The sequence below is a fragment of the Phoenix dactylifera genome, chromosome 2 (genome assembly GCF_009389715.1).
Source record: "Phoenix dactylifera cultivar Barhee BC4 chromosome 2, palm_55x_up_171113_PBpolish2nd_filt_p, whole genome shotgun sequence".
NCBI classification, from domain to species: Eukaryota; Viridiplantae; Streptophyta; class Magnoliopsida; order Arecales; family Arecaceae; genus Phoenix; species Phoenix dactylifera.
In genome coordinates this window covers 9,656,561-9,676,883 of record NC_052393.1, presented here as the reverse complement: position 1 = coordinate 9,676,883, position 20,323 = coordinate 9,656,561, and the positions used below count along the sequence as shown (strand labels likewise).

At 36.3% G+C, this 20,323-nt stretch overlaps 1 protein-coding gene across 4 annotated transcripts in view; it reads right to left on the bottom strand.

Annotated features, from left to right (window-relative positions):
* The window catches only part of LOC103716554 (CCR4-NOT transcription complex subunit 1-like), a 31,683-nt gene that overhangs the window by 3,720 nt on the left and 7,640 nt on the right, over window positions 1–20,323 (bottom strand). Inside the window, exons 12-49 of one of the 4 annotated variants that reach the window (XM_008804593.4) lie at window positions 19,829–19,932; window positions 18,921–19,015; window positions 18,605–18,844; window positions 17,916–18,128; window positions 17,641–17,752; window positions 17,422–17,519; window positions 17,173–17,318; window positions 16,955–17,063; window positions 16,704–16,850; window positions 16,226–16,273; window positions 16,014–16,142; window positions 15,666–15,905; window positions 15,446–15,586; window positions 15,252–15,337; window positions 15,054–15,159; window positions 14,857–14,952; window positions 14,528–14,680; window positions 13,541–13,723; window positions 13,211–13,452; window positions 12,966–13,098; window positions 12,758–12,883; window positions 11,605–11,658; window positions 11,326–11,403; window positions 11,117–11,233; window positions 8,877–9,003; window positions 8,548–8,651; window positions 8,341–8,466; window positions 8,135–8,221; window positions 7,297–7,443; window positions 7,060–7,209; window positions 5,844–5,891; window positions 5,599–5,745; window positions 5,463–5,524; window positions 4,606–4,759; window positions 4,319–4,510; window positions 4,104–4,208; window positions 3,737–3,871; window positions 2,168–2,416 (exon numbers count right to left, since the gene is read on the bottom strand). In XM_008804593.4, the coding sequence (XP_008802815.2) occupies window positions 2,168–2,416; window positions 3,737–3,871; window positions 4,104–4,208; window positions 4,319–4,510; window positions 4,606–4,759; window positions 5,463–5,524; window positions 5,599–5,745; window positions 5,844–5,891; window positions 7,060–7,209; window positions 7,297–7,443; window positions 8,135–8,221; window positions 8,341–8,466; window positions 8,548–8,651; window positions 8,877–9,003; window positions 11,117–11,233; window positions 11,326–11,403; window positions 11,605–11,658; window positions 12,758–12,883; window positions 12,966–13,098; window positions 13,211–13,452; window positions 13,541–13,723; window positions 14,528–14,680; window positions 14,857–14,952; window positions 15,054–15,159; window positions 15,252–15,337; window positions 15,446–15,586; window positions 15,666–15,905; window positions 16,014–16,142; window positions 16,226–16,273; window positions 16,704–16,850; window positions 16,955–17,063; window positions 17,173–17,318; window positions 17,422–17,519; window positions 17,641–17,752; window positions 17,916–18,128; window positions 18,605–18,844; window positions 18,921–19,015; window positions 19,829–19,932 (5,029 nt within the window). Of the gene's footprint in view, window positions 1–2,167; window positions 2,417–3,736; window positions 3,872–4,103; window positions 4,209–4,318; window positions 4,511–4,605; window positions 4,760–5,462; window positions 5,525–5,598; window positions 5,746–5,843; window positions 5,892–7,059; window positions 7,210–7,296; window positions 7,444–8,134; window positions 8,222–8,340; window positions 8,467–8,547; window positions 8,652–8,876; window positions 9,004–11,116; window positions 11,234–11,325; window positions 11,404–11,604; window positions 11,659–12,757; window positions 12,884–12,965; window positions 13,099–13,210; window positions 13,453–13,540; window positions 13,724–14,527; window positions 14,681–14,856; window positions 14,953–15,053; window positions 15,160–15,251; window positions 15,587–15,665; window positions 15,906–16,013; window positions 16,143–16,225; window positions 16,274–16,703; window positions 16,851–16,954; window positions 17,064–17,172; window positions 17,319–17,421; window positions 17,520–17,640; window positions 17,753–17,915; window positions 18,129–18,604; window positions 18,845–18,920; window positions 19,016–19,828; window positions 19,933–20,323 lie in introns of all 4 variants that reach the window. The other 3 variants (XM_008804594.4, XM_008804591.3, XM_008804592.4) reach the window with 3 other exon arrangements.

Here is a 20,323-nt window from a genome sequence, read left to right as displayed (position 1 = left end):
GCATACTGGGTTTTTACTTGTGCCTGCAATTTATTATTGTTGGTCCGGCATGATGCTTTAGATACGATTAAGAAACCCACCTTACCAATGTGTCTTATGATTGTGTTCTGGGTTATGTTTTAACCAAAGTCAACCAAGAAATCCTAAACAACCAATAAAATAATTCTAAAACCATATCCAGTTCAACCTGGATGAAAGTAGATTAGTTGGATTCAAAATCGATTCCACCAAGGATTAGAGTACCCATGATAGAAGGTTATCAGCACAAATTTTTGTACTACAGTTGTCAGCCAAAATTAACACAACAGCATGTGCCAATGTGCATCATTTCCATATATATTGATACAGGTTGATTTGTAGTTCTACTTAACATTTTAAACCTGTGCCTTCCCATGTGAATAGTCGAAACTCTTATATAATAACATTTTTCTTGTTTAATGAGGATTCAACTGTTTGAAGACCCAATCTGTAGATTTTTTGGGTAGAGCCTTAGCTAGAAAATGATAAGATGTCTAATCAATACAAGACAACGGTGCATAATATAAAACTACTAACCATTATCTTATACAAGCCAGTGTCCAGAAGCTCATGATTTCTCAACAATATGTCATACAAAGTGGCTTAATTTGGATTAGAACTGCTTAATGCTCAAAGATCATTAGCATACCACAAAAGGTGCCAACCAGCCTGCTAATTAAGCCACTTGTTGGTTGTACCAAAGACCTGGGACTGATGCCTGCCTTCATCAAGATTGCATTGGAGCAGCTGACGTAGCGATTTTTTTTCGATCGTGTCCTGAATCAAGACGTAGTCATCGAGCCCTATCATAATTTTTTCATGGCGCCGAGAAATCCCGTCCGTCCGGTTAAGGCAGATTATTAAGTAAAGTGCACGAACCAAAGGATCCTCCTCCTCCTACTATTGGGTGGGTTCTAATGCCACTGGAAAGGTCTTATTTGGTACAGAGAGACTTTCATCAGGCAGAACTTGGGCTAGACTTTGGTTGGGCAATGGTAAGCGGATTCGCTTCTGGGATGATGTTTGGCCGTGCCACTCTCCTCAGAGATGCATGCAAGAATTTTTCAAAATTCACACTGTTTTCATGACCTGATCAACTTTATGAAATATGAGGGAGGGGATATTTTCACAAGAGCAGCTCCCATTCCGACCTTTGCTACTGCTATCGGGTATGCACTTCTAAATTAAGCAGTTGATGCCCTGATCCCGAGAATAAGAGAACTTCTATGCCTCCGAAAAAGAAAAAAAAGAGAAGCATATGCTGACCGTTGGACGTTTTTAATAATCGTATGCTAGGCAAAAGTTTTTGCACTCTTTCTCCTCAAATTTAAGTGGGTTCAGCCATGTCTGATCAAATCATGCCCAATTCTACAAGCAATGTAATCTGAATAGGGTTCAGATTTTAATTTGGTTAATGTCTCATACAGAGTAGATTTGTGTCCAGCCAGTACCTAATCCACCTGCACCCCTACCTTGCACCCTCAAGTGTCAAGCCATTTTTTCCTGAATTTTAATAATACAAGTAACAAATAAAAGAATTCTGTAAAGCTGCATATTGCAAGATCTCAAGCATCTGCATGGAGAAAAGTACAGTCCCTGCAAGATCTTAAGCACCTGCACTACTCGAGTGCTCTTTGATAGTGTATTTCAGAAAACCAGGCATCATGCTAACACATAAGGCTGATGCAGGCAGAGTGTAGTGCTGCACCATGTCAAGTTCAAGTGCCTAGAAGTGTTAACACTTTAGAATTCCTAAAAATTAGAGTACTCATGTAAGATTGAATGGCAAACCTCCATAATGATCAGATCTTACCATAGAGAAATGTAGTAGTGAGACGATGAAAAATAAAGATGAAGTCAAGAAACAGTATTGCGTTAAATTGACCTTAACCTCAATACTAATTGAAAGAGGCTGAGGCCAAATGGTGCTATGATCCTGATAGTATGTAATCTCTTAATTTTTTGTTGTACTAAAGTTTACAAAGCATCATTGTGTTCATCTTCATGCAAATAAAACTATCAATTAAGCAAAACTTTGGTGATGCCTCACAAGCTTCTACAAGACTATAACCATATAAAAAACAATCATAGAATTTACGTGCTAGGAAAAGGAAATGAATGCTGCAAAAGATGATACAATCGAACTCACCTGGCTTGCCTCTGCAAATAAGTACAGAAGGACAAATGAGAAGTAATGTGTATGGTTGTTTGGGTAGCGCAATTGGTTGGCAACTGCATTAAGAAAGAGGTAGCGACCTTCTGTATCCAAGTTCTTTATTAGGCTCTGGAATATATCCATAGCCGCTCCAACTAGAAAAATATCCATAGGAGGGCCATGAGTTATCTGTTGCGCAGGTGCATGCTGCGAACTGGACTTGCTCTGCAGTTGTTGTATAGCCTACAATTTTGGAAAAAATGGTGTCAAGCAATAACACTTCGAGTAAATACCTAAGAAACTGTAAAAATTATAACAGATAATTACTTCCAAGTTCCATTATTATGCACCAATACATGCTCATCAACACAAATACTGTAAAAAGTAAAAACTATCAATGGTTAATAACAAGAGCTGTTCGATAATTTATTGCAAACACATCATATGCTAATAACTGTAATAATGAGAAAACTCTTAGAAACCACTCCAATAAAAAAATCCATCAAACATGATAATTATGTATACAACAAAAAAAATAAGTAAAGGAATTTTCTAAATTTCAATTCAAATTACTTCACTCAAAAAGAACTTACAGTTAACTAAGGATCACCTCAGTAATTAGGCATGCATCTAGTCTAAAATTTTCTTACGATGTACCATAATGAAACTATCAAGTATTGACCAATCCTGCAAATGAAAGGAGACAGGAAGGGTCTTTTACCAAACAGTCGCTTATCATATAATAAGACTCAGAAATATTACAACTCGAGGTCTCGGCACTGAATGATAGAACATGTATTCCACTAATGATAATATAGGACATTACCTTACAACTAGAATCTTATATATACAAGTATCAGATATGTTTTTCTGAATGTGATAGAAGCTCAAAATCTTTCATTCGTCGCATTTGTTGTATTAGTTATAGTTATGGATTTTAATAATCTGGGGTGCTGCCACATCACAGCTCCAGGCCCCGTGTTTGGAAACTGTCACAATCAAGGTAACAGTCCCAAACAACTCTGAAGACAGGAGAAAGCAACTAGATTTTCACACACGCACATGCACATGCACATGCGAACCAAGTTTGAGAACATTCAATGGTTGGCTACCGAGTCTCAATCCAATAATAATGCACTAAATTGGCATCAGATTCCTAACCAACCAACTCGGAGCAGGAAAGAGGCCTGCCATAAAAACAAGAAGAGCAATTGGTAAGCATAAACCCTATCTTGTTTGAACTTCTTGCAACCGGAGAGCAACATTCAAGATTCCCCAAATCAGGACAGTTTAAAACAAGGGAGGCGGCAAGGTCTGATATGGGGAATCGCAGCCATCTCTAATGCACAAGTTGTTATGAGTTTTTATGTGTTATCATTCTATGCTCTGCTTGTTCCTTTGTGGAACAATATCACCAAAGGGTTTTCTCTCAAATAATCTAAGAACACTGAATAATATGTAAACAATTAGAAACCTTTTAGAAGTTTCCATGTTAAAGAATCTGCAATTTATTAGTGAAAGAGACAAAATAAGGGAATGGTCTAAGTGCAAAATAAAATGTACCTGCATGCCAACATAAAGCACAAGTGAGTTGATCAGAGGCACATTGTAACGGGTCCCCGCCAGGTTCGCCTCACTTTGGGGAAGCAGAAATCTTTGCTTCAATTCGGTCAAAAAGGGAGATCCTTCTGGCCTTGTCTGCAAGATTACGTAAGCATCGGTGATAAAACTGATCTGTGTGGACATGACACCATGACTGGTAATAATATGTCTCAGGACTCAGCCACAATGCATCTAAGAGTAGAACAGGTACAAAAAGAACTACAAAAAGCATGTCAAGGGAACTAATGTTGCTGGAAGGTTTATAAGACAGACATGTCAAAGAAAATTCATCCTATAAATGCACAAGCCTGAGCTGATGGAAACATACCTTGAGATACTCATCAATCTCGGCCTTAATCTGCTTGGCTTTTAGAGCACCATCAACGTCAGATAGAATACGTGGGGATTGGCTAATTTCAGCTAGCAGATCGATCTGTATTTGTAGTAGAAGTTAGCGATTTAATCTGCGTATAGATAATTTTCTCCTACGCAACAAAAGAATGTACATTGGCAATTCCAAGAATTATGTTATGCAGAAGCCACCTTTAAGTTGGGAGTGGAAGGATCAGGAAGCCTCATATTGCGAGGGAATGCACTGAGAATAACATTCCGCATTTGAATGCAACTGGGAGGGATCACATCACAGAAACTGAAGTGATAGTCACATAGGAACTCGGGAAAATCATGAAGCAGTACAAGCAGCACCCTTAGAGTGCCTTTGTACAGAAAATGGACCTGTCACAAGGTAAAAAGAAAACAAAAGCCTTTAACCCAAGCATCTCAATTTCAAAAGGCCAAAAATTCAAATAAAATTAAGGGAAAAAGCAAACCGGTTCTCCTAGCTCAGCATTTCTCAAGTAAGGCTCCATAAATTTGAACAAGTCAACAAGCAAACGCTGGAAAAATGGCCAACCCTTAGGCGAGTTGCACATCAGCAATTTTGGCATGAAGCTTCTATGGCTCACCAACTCCAGCCATGCAAAGCTATTAAAAAAAAAACTTCAATTAGACAGGCCTTGGCATGGCAAGGAGAAAAAGAAAAAGAAAACTGGAATAATGATAAATTCTGGAGTTAGCTGAAGCCACTAAAGAAAAGGGATGTAGGTTTCATTCATCTCTCAAACAGTGCAATCGCTTTACAAAATCTTTCAGTTAATATGGCTTGACAAAGGTTGTTAAAAATATGTGGATACTGATTCGGACAGGATCTTTTACAAAACATATCAACTCTATCAATAAGCTCCTGAAGAGCTGGTTATAGCAAGAAGAAATTCATCCATGTTAAAAATATTGAACTCAAACTTTAAAAAAGCATACCAACTGAAGCTTTTCAGTAGCAACAGTTAAGTGGACAAAGTATTCCTCTATGCTTGAAACTCAATCTAAGAAGACAGACATGGATTGGTAATGTGTATAATCCAGTTAAACAAAAAATAAGGTTCTGGTAGCACTTCTGGTGCAGGAAATATTCAACAGCATTCTTCTGTTTATCAACATGCATTGTTATTCATCAACACTACTTTGGAAAAAACGTTTATAGGACATAATGCCCATATGAGGCTCTGTAAATGTCAAACAGCTGAGATCATATAGTCGTGTAAATTGGAGTTTGATAGGAGCCCATATGGATAGTGCACATGATGAATGAATCATTAAATGGAAGATATAGAAAAACAAACGTCCGAACCTCCAACCAGGAACCTTCAAGGGTTGCAAAGCATGGAAAGCATTTGCAAAAGATGTCAACACCTGAAAGTAGAAGATCAACATCAGAGAAATAAGAATGCACAAAGATGATCATGGATTATACTAAAATCACATACCTGAAAGTTGGCACTGTCAACGACAGGATCTAGAGAAGCAAGGTCCAAAAGCCAGTTAACAAACAACCTGAAGTATGGCCTGGGGTTGAAAGACAGCTTCTTTTCCTCTGCATCTTTTTGGATGACTCTTACAGTAACAGATAGGATCTATTGATGAAACAGAATGAGAAGAAAGTGTAATGATAATGATGCTCAGTAAATCAAAAAAAAAGACAAAAGGAATCAAATTAAGTGTGAAATTCAACCTTCGGGAGAAGAATAGCTTTACTGGATCCTTGATCCACTGAACAGAACTGAAAACAAAAGTAAAAGAATTAGATAAACTGAATCATCATGTAAGGAATAAATAAAATAAAAATTATTTCAGAATAAGATCAACAAGTAGTGGAGTCATGCTTGGTTCCAGAAGGAGCCAGGTTATGCCAATACATGGTATTTGAATCAATGAAGTATGATTCAATTATGCATTTTCGGATTTTAGAGTCTCTTTCGATTATTCAACAGACTCAAATGGGGACTAATCATATAACTTTTGCACAAGAGAAAAATAAGCTCAACTCTATAATAAGAAGCAGCTTAAATTTTGATGCTTTTTAATAAATTATCTTCATACTTCCTATAATTTTTCAAGGGTTGTGTTTATACAATTTTTTGATGAGAACTTGTTTTTATAATAACTTAAAAAAAATGGAAGTTGTTTTTCCCTTCAAAAAAAAAAGTAACCAGAGAAATTTTTATAAGTGGGAAATTTTAGGTCCAACCACTGGATCGACTGCCATTTTATGTTGGGTCCTTGTTGACTGGAAAAATTATCCCTGGCTGATAGGCATTTTATGTTTAACCCTTGTCTGCACATAAGAGTGTGAAAAACAGACTTAACCGTTTGTAAGGTGTTAAATGCACAAGCTAACTGCATCAGGCTAAATGTAACATGGCAATCAAGAACAAGGATCAGGTGTTGAGCCCTGTCACCCCAGGGGATATCCATTCCATGCACACATGAAGTTCCTCATGCCATGTGGCACAAGAAGTTCCCCTTTGTTCTCTCTCCCTCATTCTTCACCCTATTTTTTGGTTCCTTCCAAAGCCATGCACCTTAATGAATACATTTAACCAAATTAAAAAGATTTGATTGAATCTTTCCCATTTCATACTCCAATTTGAGGTTTTAAAATTCAAATCTCATTGCAGCTCTCTTGTCGTAAAAATAGAAGCTAAATCTCAATATTATAATGGATTTAGGAAACAAGATATGATATAAATATACAAAATAAAATTTCTTACAAATCTCAGGCACAGCAATCCCTGGCTCTACCTATAGATACAACTGAAATTTCCTAAACAGAAAGTAGAGGCACAGACATGCATACACACAACACATAAACATGTATTTAAGTATGTGTCTTTGCAAATGCAACCTCAAAAATATATAGACGTGCACGTAACAGAAGTTCAAGTTACCTTCATTATTAGGACCACAAGCTTTGCATATGAATCAATGGAAAAGTAGGAGAGTTGCTGGACTTGTTGGAGTTGCTGAGCTGACTGAAGTGACAATGAGCCTGGAGCACTGACTTGCTCAGGAAGTACACAATGTGAAACAGAAAGCTCCTGAAATATACCATAAAATTAGCATCCTAACCATCTAGAGGAAATACAAATTTAGCATAGATCTCTAAATGAGAAAATCTAGATCACCATCAGAATACGGAAGAACCGGTCTGTGATATCGTCACCCTTAAGCAAACCACTTTGTTGCAACTGTGATATGTAATGACTATACACTGAATCATTTGTAGCTGGAAGCTCACAAATCCGACACCAATCACTAAAGAGAACAGCAACCTACAAAATAAACCAAGAAATTCCCAGCAGTCACAACACAAAAAACAAAAAAAAACAGTGATTCGCATAGAATTAAGTGATAAAGGGCAATACCGTGATAAACATGATATGAAGTGTTATAAAAAGTTCGTCTTCATCCAATATCTACAGTAGTTTCTAAATTAAAAATAAATTTAACAAAAACATAGTGTTGGCAGAGAAATTTGGATTGAAGCGTCAATGTCAAGTTTTGAACACTACAGTCACACATCCCAACTAACCCCTCCTAGTGCTCTTCTAGGCAAGCTTAGTTAAAAAAAAAAAAAAGAAATTTAGTACTGAGGCCCAATATCACCTGTTCAATATGAAAATTCCAGTACCTTGCAACCATTCATTCCCATTTTAATTTCATGTACTTCTTGTGAAAGATATTTCTTTAATAAGTGCAGTGTAAATTTGCACTTGCTTCCTGAGCATAACTCAGTTGAAAAAGGGCATCATTTTGTGAGTTCTTCATATACTTCCAGCATGCACCAAAAACCAATATATATACAACCGATATATGTATATGCAAAAGAGTGTGAGTGTGTGCATATAAATATATACAACCAATATACATGTACATGCATGTGCATGCATACGTGTGCATGTGCATAATTACAGCATAACATCATAATCAACTGAATGCATTAAAAAGGATATTGCGAAAAACCTGATCTCGAAAGCCAGCAGGATCTGCTACTATAGGATCATTAGCATTATATTCCTCTCTGTTTGTCAAGGAGCGACCAGAAAGTACCTGTTGCAATCAGAACAGTAGATTAGGTTATTGCTATGTCCTGAAAATGAGGCTATGTAGAGCATACTAAAAACAGAATCGAGATATTTGATAAATTGGCCATTGAAGTTTGTATTTACCTTCTTATTATCCCTCGACTGCCTGGCCTTCTCGCTGGCAGTAAAGTTAGGTGCAGCGTTCATATTATTCCGGGCAATCTCAACTAGCTGTTGCAATGACTCTGGTGACCCTGGCCTCGTCGCTAACTGATAGTTGAAATATTAATTAACTACAAATACTTGATAAAATAATGGTAGCAACATCTAGCAATTGCAAAATATGCATACTTTTGACAAGACTTCAATGACATTGTACAGTTCTGACGCACTGACTCCAGGTTCCTGAACGACCAATGTTTGGACTAGGGATATGGCAAATTCTGTAGCAGCTTCTGTAAATTAATGCAAGTTGTTAGTGTTTCATTAGTTAAACGAGCAATGCTTCAGACACCCGACAAAAGCCCTAGAAAATCTAATTTTCAAAGGAATAAAGAAAAGTTCCTCTGGTGTGTGGCATAATTCACCCTCCCTGTGAGAGTGCAACAGCCAACTAGGTGACAAGGCATAGCTCTAGCTAAATAATATCTAAGATCTAAAACTGAGAAATTACAACATACTATTCCTCCCCGCATCAATAAGTTTTGCCAGGTGGACGTTGTACTCAGCAAGATTTAGCAACTCAGACCGAATAAGACCAATTGTTATTTCTTTATTGAATTTCCGCTCCTCATCCGAATATATGACCTGCAACAGGATAATCAACAGCAGTGAGTAACCATAATAGAGAACCAGAGCCACAAGATAAACAAGCAGAAGTTAAAAAAAATAAAGAAATAATCAAAAATAAAGTTTGGAAACAATGTTCCTCAAAATTATTTTAGCATGTAGAGAAACAAACAGCATGAACTTGCATTGACCAAACTAAAGCACTATGAATGACTAACTTGAGAGGAATTTGAGTTCATCAATACAATAACTAAACATCAAACATTATACATGCTGAAACGAGTAGCTGGAACATCAATAACGCCACAATAAAATAAAAGATGCATAATCAATTTATATTAAAAGACATCAGTGAGAGTTTTAATGGCATCTAAAACTTTATTGAAAATCTATTGAGCAGTAATCAATTGAAAGGGTACATTTGGAACAGGTCAAACCCTCAGTCATCTCCTTAGTTCAGAATCCTAATTTCCATCACATTACTACCCCCCCACCCCCAAAAAAAAAAAAAAAAAAAAAAAATCACCTGATAAAACCTTAACCAATTTTATGGCATACAGTTCACAAAGCAGGCAGTGATTACCTCCCTCTCACTCTCAAAGAGGTTGTTACAACTTAACTCTGGGCATCAGTGAGACTTCTGGTTTTCAAGTTTAACTGGCATCTAAGACTTTATTAAATGGTAACCAATACCAAAGGTGCATTTGGAACATGTATCAACTTCACCCTCAGCCATATCCTGAGTTCAGAATATTCCATCATGCTCCCCTCCCCTCCCCCCCTTCCCTCTGAAAAAAAACAATCTCACTTGATAAAACCGTAACCAATTTTACGGCAGATGGTTTCGTAAGACAGGGCACTCGTGGTGATTACCTCCCTCTTACTATCAGAGAGAGTGTTACAACTTACCTCAGCTCAGAATCCTCATTCTGTTGCATGCGCATATAAACACTCATATACCCACCCATCTCATCTCACAGTTCCCATCCGTGCAATCTCATGTCAACGAATTTTCTCCCTAGCTTCAAGCAATTCTACAGCTAATAGTTTTGTGCATATAATGCTCCAATGGGCTTTTTTTATTTTAATAAAAATGTAGCAATTTGTTTATTCTCTTTGGAAAATTAAGTTTTTTGTAAATTCTAGAAATGAAATACACTTTTTAATCTTTCAAGAAATAGCTTCAAATTCGCACTTTTAATGTGGTATAGTCAACATAACTACATGAGATACTAACTACATATTTTAAAATCCCACGTGCAATGCACAAACCTGCATATTAATGTAATTCATATTACAATAAGATAATAGCCAAGCTCAAGCAAGTATCTCAGTTATATTACATGAAACAGTTTCATTTAATATGGCGATGAAGCTTGTTTTGTGCCTTACAATGAGATGCATCATGATACAAAACAGACTAACCTATTGTTACAATCCAAACAAATGATAATTATGTTGATTCTAAGGAAACAGGGAAAAAGTAACTCGTGCACTTTAAAAACTTATCCTTTTCCTCATAAGACACATTTAAGCCTACATGATGTAATTGAAAGAGTTTAACACGTGCTCGTATGTTAAAATCTCATGTCGATGTTACTCCATTTCAGAAGCTATAATATCAAATGAGCGTGTCATTGGATACCGGGCTTGTGTTGAGAATATTGTACTAAAACTAACACTGAAGAACCTAAACTAAGGAAACAACTGAGTGGAAGATGAACATATTTTTATAACGGAGCTGTTACAACTATAAAATAACTTCAATGCAACTAATTGATTGCATGTTCAAATAAATTAGTTACTTACAAGAGATAAAACAATCTCTGGCTTCATGTTTACAGAAACAAGTAAATTCAAAATGTTTACCATCTAATGAAATTATGATAAAAGAGGAACTAGAAGCAAACATTCTTGGGCCAACTAAATATGTAATAGTCAAATAAAGGAGACAAACTGACCAGATAATAGACCTGTGAGAAAGGGATTTAATCCCACAAAAATAAATAAATAAATAATGAACAAATAAATAGACTAACATGTGGCCTTTGATCAAACTGTTCTTGATAATTACAACAAATACTGGGAGCAATGTTTTCCTTAAAACATTTATAAATCATAAAGCGCATACCCAGCTCGTCAGTTCTTTGACAACAAGCTTGCAAACATCTCGTATGGCAGCAAGAATAGCTAGGTAGGAGGCAACATGGGTACCATTTGATGCATTCTCATATAAACTTTTGAAAGCCTGTATCACAATATATTTCCACCATAAACTACCAAAACAATATATACTAGAAAGTCATAGTATGTTTAACAGGATAGGAGAAGATGACACACCTTCTGAGCAACAGCCAATGCAGCCTCATCTCGGCTTACACATCTGAGTATAATATCCGGAACCTCAGCAACAATTCCCTGCATATAAATATGATTTTAAGGTTGAGCAAAATGATCCCCTTAGTATTTACCTTCTTATTACTTCTAATGAGTGAAACGATAGATATGTAGCAGATTGATGAATAGATTGAATAGATAGATAGGCACATGCACATGCATAGTAGAAAGATATCCAGCTTGAGAAGCAGAAATGACAGGAAGAGGTAGGCATAAACTGACCTGAATATCAGTATCTCTGGCATCTTTGGCATCTTTAGCAATCAAGGCTTCCAGCTGCAAAAAAAAAAAAAAAACTAATTAAAGTAAAGAAACTGGAGAAAAAACTGCAAAGTTGGACTTTTTTCAAAACAATCTAGAATTAAGTATTTCAGATTACAGAAAGGTATGACCTAACCAGGAAGAATACACACTACACAATTAAAGATGCAAGACAGAGCCTTCCCAAAAAAACATTAAGAAAAAAAAAAGATGCATGATGGAGGTGATGTGTTTTGAAGCCAGAGCACTGAAGCTAATATTCGTGGTCATGATAATTTCATAAGTTATGATAGTTTTTCTTTATTTACTCTAAACAACAAACCTAAACATAGAGGGGAAATGACGTCACCTTGCACGACTCCCAACCTCTTAAAAATAATAGAAAGAGAAGAAAATTGCACTTTAGCCCCAACAAATCCCAAGAAAGCTGCAGCTCACAACCTCCAAATCCCTTCACTTCAACACTACCAGGAACAGGGTAACAGCATACTAACCAACATTATTACAATAGAAAATTCTGAAAAATATATGTTTGAGAATTAACAAAATTAGTCTCCAAAAGCTTATCACCTTTAATAAACATATTCTAGCTTTGAAGCAGCATGCCTTTGAAGAGATGCCAATACATTTATTACATCCATCCAAAGAGTCTTTCATGAAACTACTATGCTCTTCTAAGAGATGCAAAGTATGGGCCTTTCCATGCTGGTGTCAACCATAACCCAGCATAGTAGTGCACTAGCATTTTGAAATTGGGCAACAACAGGATGATATGTGATACTCTGTCTCAACTACCATTATAAAAAATAGAGGACCTTAATCACCTCCACCTTTTATTTTCCTCTACTATGAGGTATTTGCAAAATGAAGAGTTTTCATAGCATGTCTTTATGATAAAAAAGCAAAAAAACAAAAAAAAAGTCTCATTCTTACAACTTTTGGATAAAGGTATTATATTATTATGACTGACATTCGAAGGTCAGTTCAATGGCTCAAAAGGCTGAAGAACCATATTCCACACGGTACTCAGATCCATGAAGCAAATGCTACAATAAAGACAAGAATAAAGTATTACAATCAATGATAAAAAGAAACATAGGCCAGGGTTTTATACCTTTTGTGCAACTTGTTGATATTTATCCAATGCATCTCCAGCAGTCAACATTGATTCAGGTAATACAGTTCCCAGTCGATCTGCAGCAGAACTTGTGGGTGATGGTGGTACTGCAGATCCCAGTTCCTTAACAGATTAAGCACACACATCAGCATGCAGATTCAAATTCTTTTGATTGCGGTTAAAGCCAATAATTAAAATTACTGACTTTGGTAACAGTTGATGTTTCTACCATATGCAGATCAGAGGAACTAGCAGCAGCAGGAAATGATGCCGCAACAGAATTGGCTTCACCACTTTGGATAACAATATCATTCACCCCGACATGAGTTGGAGAGGCACTAAAAGTCAAAAAGATGATAATCAACTCTTAATTAATCAATATGTGGATCTGAATATATATATATATATAAGATAATATACACATCACGAAAAAAGATGACGAAAGCAGACCTAAGTAGTTGTGCTGAACCACGATCTGATTCTTCTGCAATCAGATCCAAGGGCTGGGCTACCGAGCTGAACGGAGCTACTTGTGAAGTTGATAAGGCACCAGAATTCAACGAGGCTGAACTCGAAGCATAAACACGAGGCAGGGTAGAGTTACTTGAGCTACTAGCCATAGCAGGTGGACCAGAAGGCACAGCACTTGAATTCTGACCAGATTGATTTTGCCATATATTCTTGATAAAGTCCTGCACACAACAAAGAGAAAGCACATGCTAACCAAATCTAATCAAAACAACACTATAACTGATAGTAAATAGCGCCTTTTTATTTTACATCGTAGACTCGCTGTTGGGCAAGGGATAGTCGACCAGGCTTAGGGCGAAGTGCCTCTGGCAGACGTGCAAATGGACCTTGAGCGTAGGTACCAGCATCATAGTAGGCAGAGCCAGCTGCGTCCCTCTGTTTTCTTAATGCAGCAAATGAGGGAGCTATCTCACCATCAATCAACTCCACTGCCTGCCAAAAATCCACTAGACATCAACATACATGCCTCAAAAGGTTAAAGGTGAATGGTACGCATAAATCACTTAGCAATATTAAATATGTGATATAGAGGATGCAAAGGCTATCTGATATACAAGATTGAACTAGGAAGAGATCACATAGTCCACATTAAAGTATAGTATATTGAACTATGAAATCAGAAATTGGCTATATTGAGGAGGCAATTTAGTTATTTGATATCCCAGCAAATGAAAATGAAATAATATGAATAAGTATTCCCCAGCATCCTGTAAAATAAGAGATTCCTGTTTTTTACATAGAAGGCTTAAAACTCATTAGCCCACAACCCTTTATTCCGCATTTTCAAAATCTGAGACCTGTTATCTTTTTCATGTCAACCAGACAACCTGAATAGAAATCAATTTTGTGAACAAAAATGGTAGAAAATTGAACTTTTCATTAGAGAAACTTTTTTATTTTATTCTTTAATAGCATTTCTGGCCATCCTACAATCTCTGAATCTTATATTATACCAAAGACACCCATATTATTTTTTGTCTGCTTGCATTTTAACCCAGTATTCATCCGATGATCAATAGACCAAATCTGGTGAAAAACTTGTGAGGTTCAGCATTTTGATTAAACTTTGCCCCAGTAAAGCTGGCTAGGAAAATGGGGAAGGATAAGGTAATTTAGAAAGTCATAAGGGGCACACTTAAGATGTGCATAATGTAATTTAGAAGGTCATCAATTGAACACCAATATAATGGCACAGAAAAAGAGAATCAAAAAAGAAAAAGACAAAAACAGAGCAACCTTCTCTGATGCAACATTTTCGATCACTGCACAGCCAAGATCTAGATGATCGGTTGTAAGAATCTGAACAATCTGCTCCGTACGTTCACTAGTAATATTTATGGCCTGAAGTAGACTTCGAAGGTGACTTGACAGAGCTACACGAAGAGGTTCCTGGCAAAAGCCCATACCAAAAAGTTTTCAGCATATCCACAACATAAATTTGTAAGGGGATTAAAGAGTCCAAAGGATCCCCACAAGCTATCATGAAAAGCTCTATATCACATATATATGTAATTTGTATCTTTTAATATAAGCCAAATAACTAGCAATGGAGAGAGTTAATAGACCTTGCAAGTGACATGAGCTAAACTTCCAGCTAAAGTGCCAACCATTAAATGTGCTGCCCGAGATATAATACCATCATCTGACTCCATAGCATAGTCCTATGATTACGGCAAATTGGAAATAAAAAGTCTAGTTCAGGTTAAAATGTAGAGTTGCAATATAACAATAGTTACTGACAATAATTAATGAGGGAAAGAACCTTTAAAACAAGTTCTTTAGTTGTCCGACTAGCAATTGTAACACTGCGCTGAATGACAGGAGAGACAATTTCTCTGATGGCCCTATCCATAGCGACTTGAATAATTCTGTACAAATTGCAAATATCAGTTTTTAATACGAGAAAAACAAAAAGGCAATTCAATTCTCAAAGTTAGGAAGCTATTTTTAGAAGTGAAACCTGTGGAATTGCAACTGTGAACCCATGGAACTAAGCTTGGGATTGATATTAATATAAGAATCAGAATTTGGAATTATTGTCAGAAGCTGTGAAAAACATAGATAAAAAAATATATCATAAACATGGAAATTAAATACTGATAAAAGAATTAATCTATGAAGAATGAAACAAGTGAAGTGGAATAAACAAAAAACCTGACTTAGAGAAAATGGTGATGGTGATGGTGTAACTTGACTTAGTCCCTGACCAGACGGAACACGTTCAGGTACCATTAGACCTCCAACTTTGTCATCCTCCCCCATGGTATTTGAAGCAAGATGGACAGGAGACGTATACTGCAGTCAACAAATGAGTAAATGTAATAGAACATATTACACTGCCAATATCGTCTGCTAAAACCAAATAAAACACAACCTGAGCCAATACATTTGGATGACTTGCTGGATGAGATGCACTGTTGACATCAGGTTGCATCTCAACATGATTCAATGTTTGCATAATTCCTGTGTTAGCTTCAGCAATGACTGGTGGCTGGGATATAGTCACATCCTTGTTTGAAAAATCTGGATTCCCCTCCACTTCACGAACCCTATCTTTAAGAAGTGAAGTTGGTTTAACTTCTTTCATGTCCACACCCAGGTTCTTAAATAAAACCTGCAACACCAAAAAAAAGGGGGGAAATTAGTTGAAAAGGTACCAATCTTGCATTAAATAAGCATAAATAGTCATTTTGAAGAAATTGATGGGAAAAGGAGTAATTACCTCAATGTCAAATTTTAAGTTCATTTTGAGGTTTGGCAGGTTATATATCTCAGCAAGTAAACTAAGAATGCCCATAGTCCATGGATTTGGAGGTTGATATGCTAAACTGGACTGGCATGGTTCCAGAATCTACAATACATTCTGAAGTATTAGCATGACGAAGAACATATGAACATGCTGAAGAACAAATCAACCATTGAAGATGGCCTCACCTTAGAGGTAAATGGAATCACAGCAATCATCAATCCCTTTTCATATGCCTAACCAGATAAAGCCATAAAAAGACTAAGATTAAGAATAAAAATAAGCCCTACAAAGAGAAGAAAATATAATCTTCAACAACAAAATAATTTCCTAAGGACTACCATCATCAGGAAAGAACTGCCTACAATAGCTAGTTTGAAACTCCAACAACTGGAAACCCCAAAATAGTTCTATTTTCTATTGCAAAGATAGAAATGACAGGAACAGCATTGTCATAAGTAGGACAAACTAAAATTCTGCTGTTCTCAAAATACTCAACTAAGTCAAAGCTAATGTGCTTCATTTGTCCTAAGCCTTATGTCTGGTGCAACACTTTGAAGGGGGGGAAGAAAAAGTAAACTGAATTGGATGAATTAAACATCACAAACAAAATCTGATAAGGAAAAAAGAAATAAAAGCAGAGATAATAAAGCATTATCATGTTACCTGTATTATTAAAACTTTTGGATCTATTTCTTTGGCTCGTAACGCTTGATTCCTACCAATTGTGAACTTCCCGAGCCAGCTACCAAGATTTTTAAGCAAGGAACGTTCTTCTGAACTTGATTTTATAAGATCCGATCTCAACAGCACCTAAATTAATCAGGAGATCAAAGTTATTCGAGCAAAAATTCAAGACATTTCCACAACAATGACACGAAGAAAACAAAGCAGAATGAGCCAAGGAAGTAACGAACCTTGCAGTTCTCATAAGTAGCTTTAACGATTTCCTTATTAAGTAATTTTGAGTTAACTTTGTCTAAGAACTTCAAATACAAGTCATGAAAATTTGGTTCAATGCTTGCTCTGTGAACAAAATTTCCATTAACACACATATGTAAAATAAAAAAAATTAATAATCAAAGTGAACAGATGACATTCCAACTAAATATTTTCACATCGTTTTAACTTTCACCTTTTCATGACCATATACTGTGCAAACCAGGGATAGTACTGCTCTTTGAGAACCTCACTGAATTCCTTTGCTTTAGCATCTGTATTTGTAGCTGAAATGTTATTTATCATGAATAATATTTTGTCTTGAACTTCTGGTGCAGGAGCCTGAATCAAAGACATGAAACAAGTAAAAAATTAAACTCTGAAGCAGAACAAGCGGTCGATATGAAACTAGCAATGATATAGCTATAATAAAAACTCAAATAACCTCTATTGGAGTGTCTCTTCTTTCAGCTGCTGCAACAAGTGTTTCAATGTTCAAGGCAGCCCCAAATCCTGTGCTGTAAGAAGGTTGCCGAAGCATGCCTAAAACAAGTGAAACATATCAAAATTCCCATTTTTTTGGGTAAATGTGCATGGTGCTGGTGGTGGTGATGATGGTGGTGGGGTAATAAAGATGGTTGTTGATATCCATCATTTAGTTCACCTGCAGGCGCAATACTTCGAGCGCGTAGAAAACTAGGAGACGATGAAACAGCAGTTGTCACTCCAGTGGAATGATGGGAAATTGTGGTTTGCAAAGATTGGGGAACAGTTGCCTATAAAAAAATATTAATAATAATACATGGAGAAACACTGAAGAGAAAAGGTTACAATAGAATAAAAAGCAAAATAATCAACATCGCTTTTCAGTTTCCATTTCCGGAAATTGGCAGATACAACTAGACTTCTGCTAGAAATCACCAACAGAACTTCTGATACCTTCTGATTAGCAACAGAATCAACAGGTGCAGAAACAACTGCAGATTGTGAAGTATGTGATAAAAGGGGCTTTGAATAATTAGCAGATGTTGTAGAGCCTCTAAGCCTGTCACCGAGAAATCCCTGATGTCTCTGTTGCAGCTGCAAAGAAGAATATTGCTGCCCCAACTGCGTGGAGGCTGATCCCATCAATTGCCATGATGCCTCAGACGCCTGCAGAAAACAGACTACTATAGTCACTAAGGGACATTTTAAAAAGAAATTAAAATCCAATAATTTCAGATATCAAATGATACATGAATTTGAGTGGTCATAATAAGCAATTTAAATAAAATGCATAACCATAGCGACTATTAAATACTTGAACTTTCTAAACTTTGCAGTCATCACAGTAAAAGGCAGGTCATGTGACACTTCGTTTCTACAAAAATATCTACAAGCATTCCAACCTATGTTTTTTTTTCCTTTTTCTATACAACCTATATGTTCATACATCTGCAGATACAAGCTGAAAACTTAGAACTGCAAAAAACAACCGAAAAATTAAAAAATATGGTTGATGTTAAATTTAGTGTCCAAATAACTGCATTTCACAGTTCCTCTCTATATGGCAAAAAAATAAAACAATATAAATCAGATCAGAGAGTTATTATGACCTCTCCAAGTTATTAATATATTCCAAGTCATACCTCCATGCTTTCTACAGAAGCTGGTCCAGAACCTTGTTGCTGATCAGTAGGCAGAGAGTTACCACCATTTGACTCTGACTGACTGGACGAAACTCTTGCAAGTGCCCGTTCAATGACAGAAACCAATTCAGCATGTGTTCCACGCAAATGAGATATCTGTAATATATGGTTGCAGTATTGTGGCCATTCTACCAAACGATCCATGAACTGCTCCAAGGCCTTGGTACCAAACATAAACATCTGCAAGCAAGCAGAGTTGTAGATATACATATTTTAAGGCTAAACTAGAGGAAGTACTCTACAGATTTTTACATACCTTTGAATCAACAGATTTACGCAATGCATCAAGAACTCCACGCAAAGCAATACCAAGTGCGAGATGAGTGACAAGTTGATGCTTTATAAGAGAACCTAAGACAATATAAAATCCACACAAGGAGTCACGAGCAACAAAGACTTAGCACTTTTTTAAGTTAGTAATCACATAATTTTAGGAGGAATGTGACAATAAATACAGGTATATATAAATCAAAGAAGGTCCATGAATTCATTTTGCTGCTTGTTTTACTTATTATAATTGTAAGTGTAGCAAGTGGAGTTTACTCATTACATATACACCCCTCTCCTGGCTCTCACCAGTCACAAGGTAGTAAACAATTCCAATACATTGCAAAAAATTGTTCATTTTATATAAATGAATGAAAAGAAAAATTTATTTGGCATGGAAAAAGAATGCTGCAATTGCAAAGCACCATTCTAAGAAAATGGAAAAGAAAAAAAGGGATCTGGTTTATCGATTATAATAGTTTATTTCTTTTGAGAAACTTGCTGATTACAATAGCAAACAAAAAGTACCCAAACTCTTGCACCTACAACTGTTGCAGTTTACCATGAATATTCATTTGATGGCCGATTGTAGATTTCTAGGTACAAATTGTCTTATACATAATGTGGCTGTAGATACATAAATCCATGCAGAAAAATAATAAAAGACCATCATAGTCTATTCAAAAGATATATGACCATACTCATCAGGCCCTAATTACCAATTACCAATTAAACCTTGTGAAATTTTGGACTCAAATTTACCTAAGACAGAATGATGTTGAAATTAATTATAAGCAAAATAAAAACAAAAGTTAAAATGAACACTGAAAAATTTGGAGATTGTTACATGGCAAAACGAAACATTCAATGGCTGAGAATAATATAATCAATGCTCACCAAAAAGCACAGCAGCTATTTTTAGTTGCCTATCTGGATACTTGGGGAAGAACTTGTACTCTTCAAATAAATTTGCAATCATGCAATCAAATATCATCTGCTCCCTGTAGAGTCATTAAACAAGTCAAGCACAAATCCATGTGAGTCAAATGCATCATGCACTGCACAACAAAGAAAGTTAATTGCCAGGTTCCTCTCAACTTAAACACCATAGAGAGCAACGATCTAAGAATCGGTGGTGATGGCCATGCAGGCCATTGGCTGGTGCAGTAAATGACCATGCTATGCCATGCCAAAATAATGAGAAGTTTTTTTATTTAAAAAAAAAACAAGTGGTATGAAACTGTGTCAAACCCTGGAAAAGGTCAATACCCTACAATTGTGGCACACATCCATGCCTGGTGCTGAAATTCTGTTGACATCTTAGAGCACAGTCATCAATTAATCCTGCTTTTTGGATGTATTCATCCCCATTTTCATGGATCCTTATTTTGG